Source organism: Gekko japonicus, unplaced genomic scaffold, assembly GCF_001447785.1.
Source record: "Gekko japonicus isolate JY-2015 unplaced genomic scaffold, Gekko_japonicus_V1.1 scaffold160, whole genome shotgun sequence".
Classification (NCBI taxonomy): Eukaryota; Metazoa; Chordata; class Lepidosauria; order Squamata; family Gekkonidae; genus Gekko; species Gekko japonicus.
Genome location: NW_015165239.1, coordinates 570558 through 585719, shown reverse-complemented (window position 1 = coordinate 585719; position 15162 = coordinate 570558). Strand labels below are relative to the sequence as shown.

The window sequence follows — 15162 nt, the reverse complement described above, 5'->3', positions numbered from 1 at the left end:
CTGTTAATATACAACTACAAACCTACAAAGTAATTTGTAGATGGTACTTAACACCCACACAATTGTCTCATTATACACATAATCTTATTCCGTATTGCTGGAAATGATGTGGAATGCTAGGAACGTTTTTCCACAATTGGTGGACTTGCAAAGTTATTAATGCTTTTTTTGGGAAAATCATTTTAGAAATCTCTAAAATAACAGGGATCACAATTCCAGCAAATCCAGAATTAATTCTACTTAATCTTTGGGAGAATTTGAAAATTCCTAAAATAAAACAAGACTTATTAATGATAATGGTCACGGCAGCAAAAAGTACTAAAACATTGAAGGATTTTTCTGTCCATTGTTGGTATATGAAGTTATGGGATTATTTTATTATGAATAAGACAACAGATGATATTTAAAAATATGATTCTCAGGTAAACGATTCATATATATTGAAAAAATTGTCTCCTTTTATGAAATGGAAGTTTAAACATCAAGATGGCACGGAAAAACTAAAGTTAGACAATTATTTTACACTTGTTGCAATTAGTTAATGAAGTATATTATTCAACACTTTATCCATCTACATTATTTGTTCTGTTGGCTTATGCTTATATTGTATCTGTTTTATGCTGTTCACTGTCACTGGAAGATACTGTTTATGTTACAGATAATGTTATGCTCATTTTGAAAATAAAATAAAATAAAATAAAAATTGAAAAAAAATGGAAGTGTATCTTTGGGCCCAGTTGATTATATCTTTTGCATACTTTACTTTTATGTATCAAATTGTCTATTTTTTTTTTTTTACAAATGCAACCAAATACTAGAAAAGAAGAGATTGGATTTATACCTCACCCTTCACTCAGAGTGTCAGAGCAGCTTACAATCTGTTCCCCTTCCACTCTCCACAACAGACACCCTGTGAGGTAGGTGGGGCTGAGAGAGCTCTGAGAGACCTGCTCTTGAGAGAATAGATCTGAGAGAACTTGTGACTGACCCAAGGTCACCCAGCAGCTGCATGTGGAGGAATGTGGAATCAAACCTGGTTCTCCAGATTAAAGTCTGCCACTCTTAACCACTACACCAAAATGGTTCTACTAGTACTAAAAATGATAATAAAGGCTGTTGGGGCACATGATGAAGCTGGTGGTCTCTGGATTTATCTGCATGGGGTAGGGGTTATGATGTGCAATTTGGAAACTATGGCATCAAGTATGGTCATCTGAGTCAGTAAAATCAACTGGCAAGAGCTGCATGTCATACCCAGGAACTGGGGGTCTTTTCGGTTAAAAGGTGAACGTGATTAGGGTTTCCTAAGGTGGGGTCTGGAGTACTCTCAGAATTACTGTCAGTCCCCAAGACTACAGATCCCCTAGAGGAAATAGCCACAAGTCTAGGAGAAATGCAAGTCCTAGAGAGTGGCTACAGAGAGTAGATGCTCGAAGACTTCTGCTTCTCCTGTGACATCCCATACAGATTAGGAGAAACTGATTAATTATTGTTTGTAAAGATAGTAAAGGTCAGAGTCCAGTTGGAGATTGAGAGAGAAATGAGTTTGGTCTCAGTTGGAATCTTCCTATGGACCTTCAGAGTGGATTTTTCTCCTTAATGCTAGGAATAACCTGAAGAGGATTTTTTATTAAGCTGAGTAGAACATGACTGAATAGCAGCCAGTTATACAAGCACACATATTTCAGATCAAAGGGTTAGTATGACATACCAAACACATATGTACTGATGTCTACAAGTGATATAAAATGGAATAAAAAGATGGGGAAAGGGATATAATTTATAAAGTTTAAAATTTGAATTTTGGAGGGAGAAAGTAACCTCACAGAAAGGAGTTGGAAGAGTTGACCTTTCAGTTGGGTGTGATGACACAGAACATGACATCATATCCCTCCTGAACACTTTCCCCAAACTCTGCCCTCTTCAGCCACTGCCCCCCACCGCAAAGTCCAGATATTTCCTAAGCTGAAGGTGACAACCTAACATGTGATTGAAGAGAAAAAGTCAATGAAGCTGGTATAATTACACCGTTGTATCTTTTTATGCCCTGACCTGGATAGCCCAGGCTAGCCTGATCTCGTCAGAAGCTAAGCAGTATTTGGGTGGGGGACCACAAAGGAACTCTGGGATTGCAACACAGAGGCAGACAATATCAACCCACCTCTGAACATGTCTTGCCTTCAAAACCTCATGGGAGTCACCATAAATCAACCGTGACGTTGGGGGGGAAAATGCAGTTTCACTAAAAATGTATTTATTTAACTAACAGTGTAATTTTGGACTAAGTTTGAAAATCGAGGCGCATTGGATCGAAAATCTGGCATTGTATTGGAAAGCTAGCATTACAACTCTCTCCCTAAATAATTTCAATTGTATGTACCTTACTATTCCACTGAGTGCAGTTTAAAGCCTTCCTCTAGCCTAAGTAGACGTTTCCACCTTAAATAGCTTTCCTCCAATGGAAGACCACCTTAGCAGGAAGAAAGGCATATTCCACCAAGCTTATAGTACCTGTGGACTCCCAAGAAGATAAAGGGACAGAGTTGTTGATACATCACAGCTTTGTAAAGATGGAGAGATGTAGCCACTCACATTCCATAATTATACTCAGCCTTTTGATATGCTACCCAGTAATGTTGAACTAGCTACATTCTAAACTATTGCCAATTGTAAGGGGGGAAAGTTTTATCTCACGATTACAGATCTTCCTACAGCACTTCTGAAAGCAAGCAAAACTCACTGTAGCCTGATGAAATACTTAATGAAGCAGTTATTATATTTGTCAATTGTTACCTCCCCCCACTACACACACCCTGGAAGAAATCTGAACAAATGAACTGAAAGACCATGGCCATTGGTGTCCTGCTTAATCACAGAAGTAACTTCTTCCTAAATGGGCAGAGGTAACAATTCATTTCATCTAATAATGGGATTTCATTAATTAAAAATAAAACCATTATGCAACAGTGATATTAATCACATATGGGAGTCTTCCCTGCTTTGTGTAATGCTCATTCTTTTTTACCTCTTTGTTGGCTCTGTCAGCTTGAACTAATGTCCCATTCAGGCATGGCTCAACATAATGGAGCTCTTCGTTATACTGCAGACAGAAAAAAAGAGGAAACAAAAGGTGGAACATTTAATATAAGGCTCTGAAAGATATAATTTAAGTTAATGACAGCAAATTACAGGAAAACCGCATATGACCCTAAAACAACATGGAATCCAATGTTTCCCTTTCAAATGCATTACTTAGACACAAGCCCAGTAGCACCTTAGAGACCAACAAGGTTTTTGTGAGTCAGTGCTAAAGCTCATATCCCCAAAATCTTGTTGGTCTTCTTGTTGACCGCCTTGAGCCAGTTTGCCCGCAAGGTGGGATACAAACTGAAAATAATAAATAAATAAATAAATAATTCAAGGTGCTACTGGGCTCGATTGTGAGTGCCCTGATCTTCTGTCTCAAAGTAATCAGCTATTTTTTTTGTCTGCTTTTTTGCCGGTAACACTGTTATTTCCTCTTTATCTCAAGGCCTTTTAAGTGGTCCCATTTCCCAGGCACGTTTCTTACCATTAGTAGCAGCAGTAGCAGCAGACGTAGCCTTCCCGTGGATTTTCTTACAAAAGCCTTCCCTGATCTTCTGAGTTTGGGCAGGTGACAACCTGAGAGAGGCCTTCTTGGTCATGCCACCAAATTTGCCCAGATCAACTTCTTATGGCAGAAAAAGGACTTTGTTGCACACTCACACTGGCTGCTGCTGAGATTCCATGACTGACTGAGAACAGGCCATGAGGGCCACAAAGGGGTAATTCCCCCAATATGGTAGCACTTCTGTCCAAAAGGAGAGGATCTAAAGGCAATAGGTACCATGTAAAAAGCCTCTTTAGGCCCCGGCCACATGGCCAGGAAAATGCGGAGGGGGGGAGCGTGGATGTTTGTCTCGGGGCAAAATACCGCGCTACTGCAGGATCAGACATCCCGGTGAGGTCCTGGTGAGGTCCCGTGGTTAGGGTGGAGGTGCTGATCACACAAGTATCCGCACCTCCACCGAGACCAGCAGCCCTCCCGCCCTCCTGCCCTCCCTCCCCGGGACACGCGGCCCGTTCTCCACCTGGCCGCTGCCGCTCACCCCATCACAGCCCCCCGTGGCCCTCCCTCGACCCCAACGACACCATGCGTCTTTGTGCACATGCACTGTTGGGCGCTTCTGGAAGCATGGGGGGGAACAACCCGGAGGGCGCCAGATGCCACGGGAATCCAGCAGGGATGCGATCAGGCGCCCGCTCTTGCCACGCGGTTCCAGGAAACTAGTACCTCGGAGGCACTAGTTTTTTACTGCACGTCTTAAGAGGGTAGTCACGGGTCAGCCCTGGGAGCTCTACGCTCCCCAGATGTTGCAGTGATATCACGCTCGGAAAGTCCACCTATCTTCCGTCTATGCAGCGTGGCTAATGCTCCATGTGACCACAGCCTTAGATGCACATCCTCCACTCCTTTGCACACCAAAGGTGGCAAACCACAGTTTGGTCTTCAAACCACTATCATATTCATATTGTGGTTAGTAATTCCAGTTTGCAGGTAAATATAACATACAGGTTGCTGGTTTGGATATAAGCTATGATTTGGTATAACCCAAGGAGGGAGGGAAGGAATAGCAATGTGCAAAGGGAGGACAGAACAGGAGGGAGGTGGAAATGAGCAAGTCTGAGGCTCACATGTAGCACCAAAATATGGTTTAGCATTACTTTGTACTCAGCCAACATGTGGGTTAGTGGCTGTTAATAATGTAGTATCTAAGTAGGAGGTCAGTATGCTTGAATCTCTTTTAAACAATTAAACCAGTAAAAACAGAAACTGTCAATTAATCTTGCTGAACAGGTATGCCTCCTTGCCTCCCAAGCATCTTTGTACAGAGAGAAATGAATCAACGTGGAAGACCTTAGTACCCATTTCTTTTCTCCCAACCTTCACAAACATTAAGGAAATGACAACTGAATCAAAGTCCAACAGCCCGTAAATGAAAACCACCAAATGATTTAGCCCCAATACTTCTTTTTCATTTCACATAATAATGCAGTTTTGCAATGATTCACTGCTAGCACATGCTTTCACTCTTATAACAAGCCACATTGCCAGTGAGCATTGTCAGCTCATAGTGTGTTCTGCACTCTCTTAAACTAAGTAACGTTTCGGCCTGAGCTCAGGCAAGAGTTTTACTTAGAAGAAGCCCCCTGCATCATTTGCAACCTAGTACATATTGGACATCTGTCCCCATCACTCAGTGCTCTCTAACAATCCCTAATTAATTATACTGGCACACAGACAAGGGTGTTTACTATGGCTCATGCCAACTGTTACTGCATACTAATCTAAATTAATAATACCATATGCATTCAAATCATTTCTTCGATATTGCTGTGATTTGTGGCTAGTTTCTGTATAACCCAGTTTGTGTACATCTGAAATATATTAATTTATTTTAAAAATACCCAATCACAAAACGTTCATTTTTGGAAGACAGATTTATCGGCACTTTTTATGTTCTTACAGACACTGTCCCCAGAAAATAACATACCTTTAAGCCTCTGTCAAAGGGAGAGGAATTTTTTTCTCCAGGCCTGTTGGCAGCCTTACATAAAAAGGTCTGCAGTCTCCATTCAATGCATAATGGCAGTTCAATAAACTGCTCGGTACCATCTTTTACATCAAGTAATGGAAGAGTTAATACCAATTAATCAGAGTGTATTTATAACCAATTATCTAGTTTCTGTGTGGTTTTGTGTGGTATCAGTCTAGCTAGTCTGTGCACTTTTTGCATTAGTCACAGGCTGTTTCACAAGAAAGACCTCTATGACCCATACTGTGTTGCTGTAATGTTCTCATTCCAGACCACGTGCAATGCTAGGGCGCCAAGCGGCCAGACAAAACCTCCGAGCTTCACTCCAGCGAACAATGGACTAAGTGGATCCTAGCCCGCACCAATCCGTGGGCTAGGTCCCCGGCCAAGAGCCCATGGAACTCTTGGCCACTGTAAATAGCCTATTACGGTGTGGGGTGTGTGTTTTGGGGTGGTGGTTTTCATGGGATATAAGCCGGGTTGCGAGCCGGCTAAAGTTGTCTTCTTCTGCACAAATAAAGTATGAGAGCTGTAATCACTCATCAGTCTCAGTACATTTCACTGGCGACGAAGGTGGGATTCTACCTCCCTTAAACAACGACCATGAACCTCGGAGCATCGCATCAAGCCCCAGCGCTGAGATCACTTCACGCCACTCTGTTTCGTGCCCCGCATCTCCAGTTGCCAGCACCGAGCATCGCACTGCTGACCCCGAGAGCAGCACCGCACCGCTTCCCGCTCCACCCGCCTCTTCCATTGCTCCCAAGCCACGGCCTCCATGGGAATTTGGTAAGATGGCCACTGCCAACGAGAGTCTTCCCGCGTTCGACATTTCCCACCCCACACAATGGGAGACGTGGCTCAAAACCCTCGAGAGCCACTTCACAATCAATGATATAACCGATGCGGGGAAGAAGAAGGCCCACCTCCTCCAGTACTGTGGGATGGAGGTGCATCTCCTGTTGAAGGACCTGATAGTGCCTTGGTTGACCAAAGATGAGACGTACAGCACTTTGGTCAAGGCTTTGTCTGACCACCTCACACCCAAGCCCACAAAGTTCGCAGAGAGAATAGAGTTCTTCTCATGGGTCCGGGGCCCAGACAAGATAGCCTCCGACTTCCTGTCAGGGCTCCAAAGGGTGGCCACAAAGTGTTCCTTCCCCACCCTAGTGGATGCCCTCCTGAACCAGTTTCTCCTAGGGCTACGAGAACCTAAGCTGTGGTGGAAACTGGTGAGCTGGGATGACTTGGACCTGTACAAGGCGGTGTGGAAGGCCACAGCCTACGTAAAGTCCCACCTAGATCGCTGCGCCAAGGCGGTCCACCGAACGCAAGCTACGGTAGGGTCTGATGTCTCCGATGTCCCAGTACTCTCAACGCTCCATGGGATCCACCTTGGCGAAAGCTGCCCCGACCTCCACGGCCTGCGCTAGCTATGGCGATGCTCATGAATGCCGGTTTTGCATATTCTGGGATGCCGTCTGCAGAACCTGCAACAAGGCTGGCCTCATAGCCAAGGTTTGCTGCTCCAAAGGACAGAGACAGAAGACCACGGCATAGCTGGAATCGACGGAGCTGCACTCCATTTTGACGCACCAGCAGAAAATGGTATGTAACTTGCACCCCAATGGCCCCAACAAGGTGCACGTGACTGTTCTTATTGAGGGGTCCCCCTGCCTAATGGAAATCGACTCGGGCTCGTCCTTTTCCATTATTTCGGTCGGGACTTTAATAAGAACCCTGTGGCAGTCCAGGGCTGGGGCAAGTTCCGGGTCCATTTTAAGGACTTCTCAGGGTGTTTGGACCTGTTGGTAGTGGAGGGGCACATCTCCAGTTTGCTGGGACTTTCCTGGTTCGGGACCCTGGGACTTACGATTACTGGGGTGAACCAGATCCGGCCACCAGACTTTACTGCTGTGTGCGAGGAATTCCTTAGGTTTTTCGATGGGACTCTGGGGTGGTACACCGGGGGCCTCATTTCTCTGGACCTTGACCCCCTTTCTCTGGACCCTGACCCCAACGTCCGGCCCATTCGTATAAAGGCCCATCTTCCCCCAATCGCTATGAAGCCTAAAATTCGCTCCAGTGAAAAATGGACTAAGCAGATCCTAGCCCGCACCAATCCGAGGGCTAGGCTCCCGGCCGAGAGCCCATGGAACTCTCGGCCACTGTAAATAGCCTATTACGGTGTGGTGGGTGTTTTGGGGTGGTGGTTTTCATGGGATATAAGCCGGCCTGTGAGCTGGCTAAAGTTGTCTTATTCTGCACAAGTAAAGTATGAGAGCTGTAATCACTCAGTACTTTCCCGTTGCCATGTTTTATTTATTTTTGCAATCCTCCTCCATGCTGCACATCTTCAAACTTGCATCATTTCCATATGTTCAGGGCTCTTAATCCTCCATGGCCCTTCCTTTGCCCATGTCCCACCTCTCCCACTTCCCTTTTCTTGTTCTGGGTTACCTATTCTTCCATCACTCCAGTCTTCTCTCACTCACTCTTCCCCATGCCTAGAAGAGCACTCATTTCTTAAGCCACTTTCAATTGCTGCCAATCTTTAGGAAGTATTTTCACATCTGTACCCATGAAATGTCCATCAATAGGCCTACCCTATTTGCCTAGCTTTGCTAGGTTCTATATGGGAAATGACTCCACCATTTTTCATCAGCGTCTTGCTGAATCACTTTGGTTGGCAGGAATTGGTGATCACACTTCACGTTCCTAACCAAGAGCAACAGTATGTCAGCTTCCTATTCTAGTTACAGTGGCTGCTTCTTTCAGCAAAAGGGTTGCAAAATGCCTGGAGAAAGTCCTGTCCTTTTTAATAGAGGCTTAATAGGATGTTATTAATCAGGTCATGCTAATTACCTGCATGTCATGAATTTTCCACACGTTAAGTGTCTGCAAGAGGGACAGGATGTGTGTCCCCCCCCCAGGCGACCCTATTCTCCCACCAGCAAGACCTAAGGGAACATTTCCCCCCTTTTGTAAGCTGCTTTTCTGCCTGCAGAAGTTAAGATTTGGCTGCTTCCATGCTTTGCCCTCCTCCCACCTTTGCCTAGTGTGACCATCACATGATGATGACTCTCCATCAAGGACTGGCCTTTCAACTTACAGGTAAGTTCCTGGTGGATAACTACTCTGGAGGGCTGCTGGCAGCCAGAAGCAAACAGAACTATGCCCCAGGAGCTCTGCTCAGCACTGCAGGGGCTATACGGCCTGGTATGTTCCAAGGCCATTTGGACTTTCCAGTCCATGCCGGCTCTCTATTCCCTCAAGGAGGGGCCCTTAGTTTATTGATATAGAATACATTTTGAATACAAGTTCTGGCCCTGACATCTCTAGCTAAAAGGATCTCAGGTATGGAATTCTACTACTCTGACAAAGAATAAAAGAGGTTCATATGCTCATTGTCTGCAGCTTGTAATTACATCATCTTTTAGCTGACAACTTGATGCACATTACATTATCTCAAGGTAAGCAAAAGTGATAGTTTTCAATGAATTCCTGCATCCCTCTAGGACAAGATAATAATGCTATTTTATAATTTCTCCTGCAATCAGCTTTAGAATAATTTCAACTGAATCAACAACTTTATCCCAGATATAATACAGTTTATTTAATGTGATGTAGTCTAATGTATTTCCTTATATTTCAACCTGGGAAAGAATTAGCACTCTGTTTTTATGATAATATTGTTAATTTAACGCTTGACTTAGGAATTTTACTTCAAAGCAGACTGAAAAAAATGCCTTTTTCTTGCTGCCAACATCTCTGTTCATGCACTGATGATCTGACCTTATATTTTAGCATAGACTATGGAAAATCAAGCTCTTTAACAATTGCTTTTGTAATTCAATCATCTAGTCCATCAATTTTAGATAGATTTTGCTATATGTTATCCATGAAAGCTAGAATGATTTGTTTTTACATTTATCTTTTTTATGCTAATTCTCTGGAAAGGCTTGCTTTGGACTTTTGTGTGCCATTTATTTGTCAATATATTTAGAAAAGAAAATTGGAGTATGAAATGGACCCAATATATATCAGGCAGATAACCCATATAACTATATCACTGAAATATTTTTCAATATTCATCTGGACAGTTTAAGAGTTAATTGAATTTTTAATTATGGCTATGTATACGGACCATAACTCCCATTATTTTTAATGAGAATTATAGAGCTAATTCTCAGGGCAAGTTATTGAAAATACAATGTAAATGATTGCAGAGGAACATGGAAAGATTTGAAAAGTCAATGGGTTTAAAAGCATGTAAGTCTGCTTGGGATTGCACTAAAAGGTTAAGCGGCAGTCCTGTCTCAAGTTGTCACAAGTGGCCATAATACAGCGCTTACTGGTTCAGAAAAGAAAGAGAAGGGTGAAGACTACTGAACACCATACCATACAAGACATGCTGGGCCACTGTCAAGGGGGGGGGGCTAAAGGGGACAAAATTCACAGGGCCCAAGTAAGCTGCAGGACCCCAGAAGCCAGTGTCATGCCGTATTCTCAGAATGCTTTTTTTAAAAAAGCCTAACGCAGTCCTGACTGTTCTGGTACACATACTGTTATACTATTCAATTGTCGATTTTTAAAAGTAGTTAAAAGTCCATCCCCAGAAATGGAGGAGGAAATGGCCACTGCCACAGCTGAGCCTTATGGGAGTCCAGTGGCTCACCACTGTGTGCACCATTTTCTTGCTCAGAGGATGGGGTCTTCTGCTTCCACAGTATAGACCATACTGGGATGGTATGTCCAGGGCCTGTCCAGTTCTTTCCCTTTTAAAATGTAAAGGGCCATGGGTGTAAGCTAGGTCTACCTGACCATGGGAAAGACAGATACGAATTAACAGCTGTTTCCTGGGCCAGCTTCCACCCTATTCCTTCCTTACTCTTGCTCCTCCCTAAAGCCCCAAAACATTCCTGAAATTTCAGGAGATACATTTTTGTTACTCCCAGAATTTCAGGAGCGTTTGGGGTCATTTCACATGTCCCTGACCCTACCCAAAACAGCTAATTTCAGGTATAATTTTGGCTTGGTATAATTTCAGGTGCAATTTTGAATCCACACCTCTACTTCAAACTGATGTTGGATTCTGATCCCCAGAGAATACTGTTATGTGAACTGGATTTTCCTGGCTGCTCTCCCTGTTACTATATTGACAATCTGCTTGTGTCAGTTGAAGTAGGCCACAGCTATTATGGTGCAAAAGGTACAATTTTATGCATATATCTATTTCCTCAAAGAGATGGAACAGGACAACAAATATTGTTGGCTAATCATTCAGTAAAATAATTGACAGGTTCTCTGTGAGATGAGTAAATGCCTCTGCCAATGACAGAAAAGAATGTAGAATGTGGAGCTGACCTCACTGTATGTCCACCTGAGGCTTAAAGAGAGAAGTGCAATGGATGAGCACTCACAGGTGGGGCTATGTTTGAATTATTGGAGGTGTTAGGTAATCCCAGACTGATTTTTCTGTGTGACTTCAGTATCTACACATAGGTTGCCTTATCAGGCCATGGCTATTACAGGTGTGCAATTCAAAAAAATTCTGTTTTAAGTACATTTCTGGATTTTGGAAAGGGCATGGCTTTCATTATTCTGAAGTTTTAGAGTGTCAATACTGTTCTGGAGATCCATTTCAGGAATTGAGTTTGGGAATATTGGCACCTGAAAATCATGCCCTTAAAAATGAAACTGCACTGCCCCCCTTTCAATAGCAGAAGTGGCAAGGGTTGGGAGGGGGAGAGCACATCCCATCCCTTTAAACCTTTTAAAGGTTAAAGTTGGAACCAATTTGGGGGGGGGGGCAGACCTGGTGGTCAGACTCTGATGTCAAGTATACCACCCATTGAAAATATCAGTCCTTTAAAATTCAAAGAGACTAGTTGGAGTGCACTCCCTGCTGCTTCTGCTGCCAGCCCAGAAGCCCCAAACTCCAACAGATGTGTTCCCATTACTCCCAGTCTTTTGGGAATGTTTTGGGTCATTCTGGATATCCCTAAACTGAAACCAGGAATTTCCAATTTGATTTCAGTTTAGGAATATCAAAATGCATACTTCTAATGGCTATGTTTAGTCCATCCCATATTATGAGCCAAACACAAGAAAATGCCATGCACTGAACTTTGTACTGAGCAAATATGTGGTGGTCTATTCAAGGAATTATATATAAAACCTGTGTCAGATCATTATCTGAAAGCACAGATCATATACACAGGAGAGAAATCCTAAGCAGGTCTACTCAGAATCCAACCCAGGATGGTTCAGTGGGGCTTACTCTCAAGGAAGTGTTTGTGGGATTGCACTGTAAACCTTCACCCAGTGTTCTAGGATGCCTTTGCTATGGTCAAGTGCATGGGGGCGGGGAATATACTGAAAATGAATCCACACAGGACAGCGGTGATGCTGGTCAGTAAGGCTGATGTTCTAGAAGCCCAGCCTTGGACTATCTCTTACAGTAAGCTAAGAGTTCAGTGGCTTGATTGAATCCTCTTCTTGTCCTTAAAAAAAAAATTGGCATTTTCTCCAACTTTATTTCCACAGAAATTAGCTCATTCAGGCCCCGAGCCCTAATAGCAGAATCTATTCCAAAGTGTGAACTTCTGCTGTTTTCACCCCTGAGTTTATCTACAAATATTTTCTTTTTCTTGGTACACATTACACATCTCTGCTTCTTTGCTGATCAAACCCTTGGATTTACTTTTGGGATTCCTGACTGCCCAGACATTTGGGACCCAAACTTGAGGATACAGTTGTCTATCTGGATCCTGCTCACATAGACATTGGGATGCCAGACCCCCCAATGGGGGTGGGGGTTCCCCGCTGCCAGGCCCCACCTCTCTGCCATTGATCAGCTGGCCAGCGGCAGACTTACCCCCCCCAAAAAGGGAGGAACACCCAACATTTCAGCAACATGACCCAGAAGTGACATAGGCACATCAGGGGTGTCAAGGAAAAACCTCTGGTTTTGGGGAGGAAAACTCTGTTAGGTGCTAATTGAACCATAGAGTTTTGCCCCCAAACCAGAGCTTTGTCCTGACATCTTCAAATGCTTGTGTCACTTCTGGATCATGTTGGGTCATGTGGGCATATCACTGAAACATGGAATGAAACTCCCTGCTTCCGATAACCTCTGACCAATGGCCTACCTGAATATGACAGTCATTAGTTCAAATTTCTAGGCGGTTTGTAAGGCATAATTGTATGGAAAAGCCTTTGATTTATGATGGAATTTAAAAGGATTTTCTACAATTGTCAGTGATATGTGACTTGTGGGGAGGCTGTTTTGTTCTAATGGTTTTGTAATTGTAATGGTTCTAAATATCAATCTAGACTGCCACGAGTCCTTTGCTGGAGAAAGGTGACTTACAAATTTCATACATAAATAAATACAAGAGGGTTTGAGAGTTGAAATCATGTAATTCCTAGAACTCAACTCTAATACCCTGAAAACCAACAATCTGCAGTCTTTCTCCATGTAAAGAAGCTTTTTTCTTAAATCCATTATTTTGCCTTTTGGGGGGAAATACACAATGCATCGTACAATCACTGATAAGCATCATGATTAACTATTAAACACACCTATTTAAGTACTTTAATTATTACGTTGGCACATTTGGCCCTTTTAAACTTATTTAGAGAATTTGTGTTGATCACAGTTTTGTTAGAGGACAATACATCTTTCCCAATAGAGAATATAATCATGCTTTTCTATTATGCAAGCTTTTAGAAACAATAATGTAATCAGTAGTTTCCAGTTAATAAGATATTCTTAGCTCACTGCCTGTTATCTCTTAAATATACAGTATATATTTGGATTCTATCCCACCCTCTAGTAACAGCAGTATGCATGACTGAACATAGTTTTAAGCATGTTCAAAGCAACTGAGGCAACAACCTTTTTCTTTTTGATATTTTTGCATTTGTGTGTGTGCACCTGTGCCTGGAAGTCATGGCGACCTGTGGCCACTCCTACTGGGGTACAGAGGACATTCAGAGAAGTGGCTTGATAGCCTGCTTATGGCCTCCTGGCCATGGAGTTCTCTGGAGGTCTCCCATCCAAATACTTGCCAGGGTCGGCCCTGTTTAACACTTTCCTGGGAATGAGTCCCATTGAATAAAACCGGGCTTCCATCTGAGTGGACTGGCTTAGAATTGCTCCCTGAGTTTGTAACCAAATTTCTAGTTTATAAACAATTCCAGAATAGATATCGACATTAAAATGATTTCATAATCCAGTTCCTCTCTAAGTGGACTGGAGCCCCAGTGCACATACGTTGCATGCACTTGTACAAAGGTTTCACATTCAGTTCAATGGATGCCATAGTTCATAATACACTTCTCCTTGTGCTTCTCTGAATTTAACTGGAAATCTTGTTTACATAGGAGCTCATGCAATGGCTTGGCAGAAATTAATGTTAGAAGTCATTCAAGTATTTACAAATATTGGAGGTTGCAAACAGCAGCCCTAATCATGGAAAGTTAAATTAAAAACTGAAGCCCAAAATCCTGAATCCTTGACATTTGAATTCTGCAAGTTCTTCTCAAACTGAATAAGTAATCTAAAACACACACGTTATATTCATTAAAAATTATTTTATCTGCTAATTCTAATTTAGTCTTATTTAGTTTATAAGGAATACCATTGGTCAACATCAGCAGAAGCAGTAACAGAATGTTTGAGAGGGTCAGGGACTTGCTTTATAATAGGAGATAAAAAGAGAATGTAGTATTGTCAGAAATCTGATAGATATACAGGCTATCAGGTTGGAACCCAGATTTTGCAATTTGTGGTGTGCTCACAACCACCCAATAAATTACTCTTCCTGATTTTATTGTGTGCAAGTGCCTGTTCTCCAGTATTTATGGATAATTGCTGCAATCTCCAAAAGAAATCAAACACTGCACCATTGACATCACAGTGTTATAACTCAAGGAACTGCAAGAAGCACTTCCAATTCGTACAACAGGCAAATAATCCAAGGGAGTGTCCACAAATTTTTATATTAATAAATTGGCAGATGTTGTGCTGTGGAAAAAAATCACTGGACACCTATCCTATTACTCTGGCTCAGGCATTCAGAATTAGTGAGGCATATTTTGTCTGACCAGGCCAGCCGCAACATAACTCCAGATGAGAGGCTTTATTTTTTTTTATATTGCTCTGAATATTAATCTCTGGTTCCCCTCCTGCTGAGGCAGCAGACCTGAGTTTGGCCTGTACTACTTCAGACTGTAAGTGGGGGAAGTGTCACAATAAAATGCTCCTCTCCCCCAATTCCTAAAGTCAGAAGGATAGAAATACTCACAGCGATTATGTTAAAAAAATCATCATCTCCAAGGGTATCCAAAATAGATGACACAGTTTGCTTGGCAATTGTCAGACGGAGTCCTTTCATGCTGCCACTGACGTCAACTAAAATTACCACATCTTTAGGAGAAGTGGCTGCCTGAATGTACCTGGGCCAGGAAGAGGGGGAAAAATTAAAATTGAGCTTATAAGATTTTAGCTGTTTACTGTCTTTGAAACTCTTAGTGG

At 42.7% G+C, this 15162-nt stretch overlaps 1 protein-coding gene across 1 annotated transcript in view; it reads right to left on the bottom strand.

Annotated features, from left to right (window-relative positions):
- CACNA2D3 (calcium channel, voltage-dependent, alpha 2/delta subunit 3) overlaps positions 1 to 15162 on the bottom strand; it is an 855054-nt gene that overhangs the window by 447681 nt on the left and 392211 nt on the right. The window contains exons 8-9 of the mRNA XM_015410013.1: positions 14933 to 15083; positions 3026 to 3100 (exon numbers count right to left, since the gene is read on the bottom strand). Coding sequence (XP_015265499.1) covers positions 3026 to 3100; positions 14933 to 15083 — 226 coding nt within the window. The remainder of the gene's footprint in view (positions 1 to 3025; positions 3101 to 14932; positions 15084 to 15162) is intronic.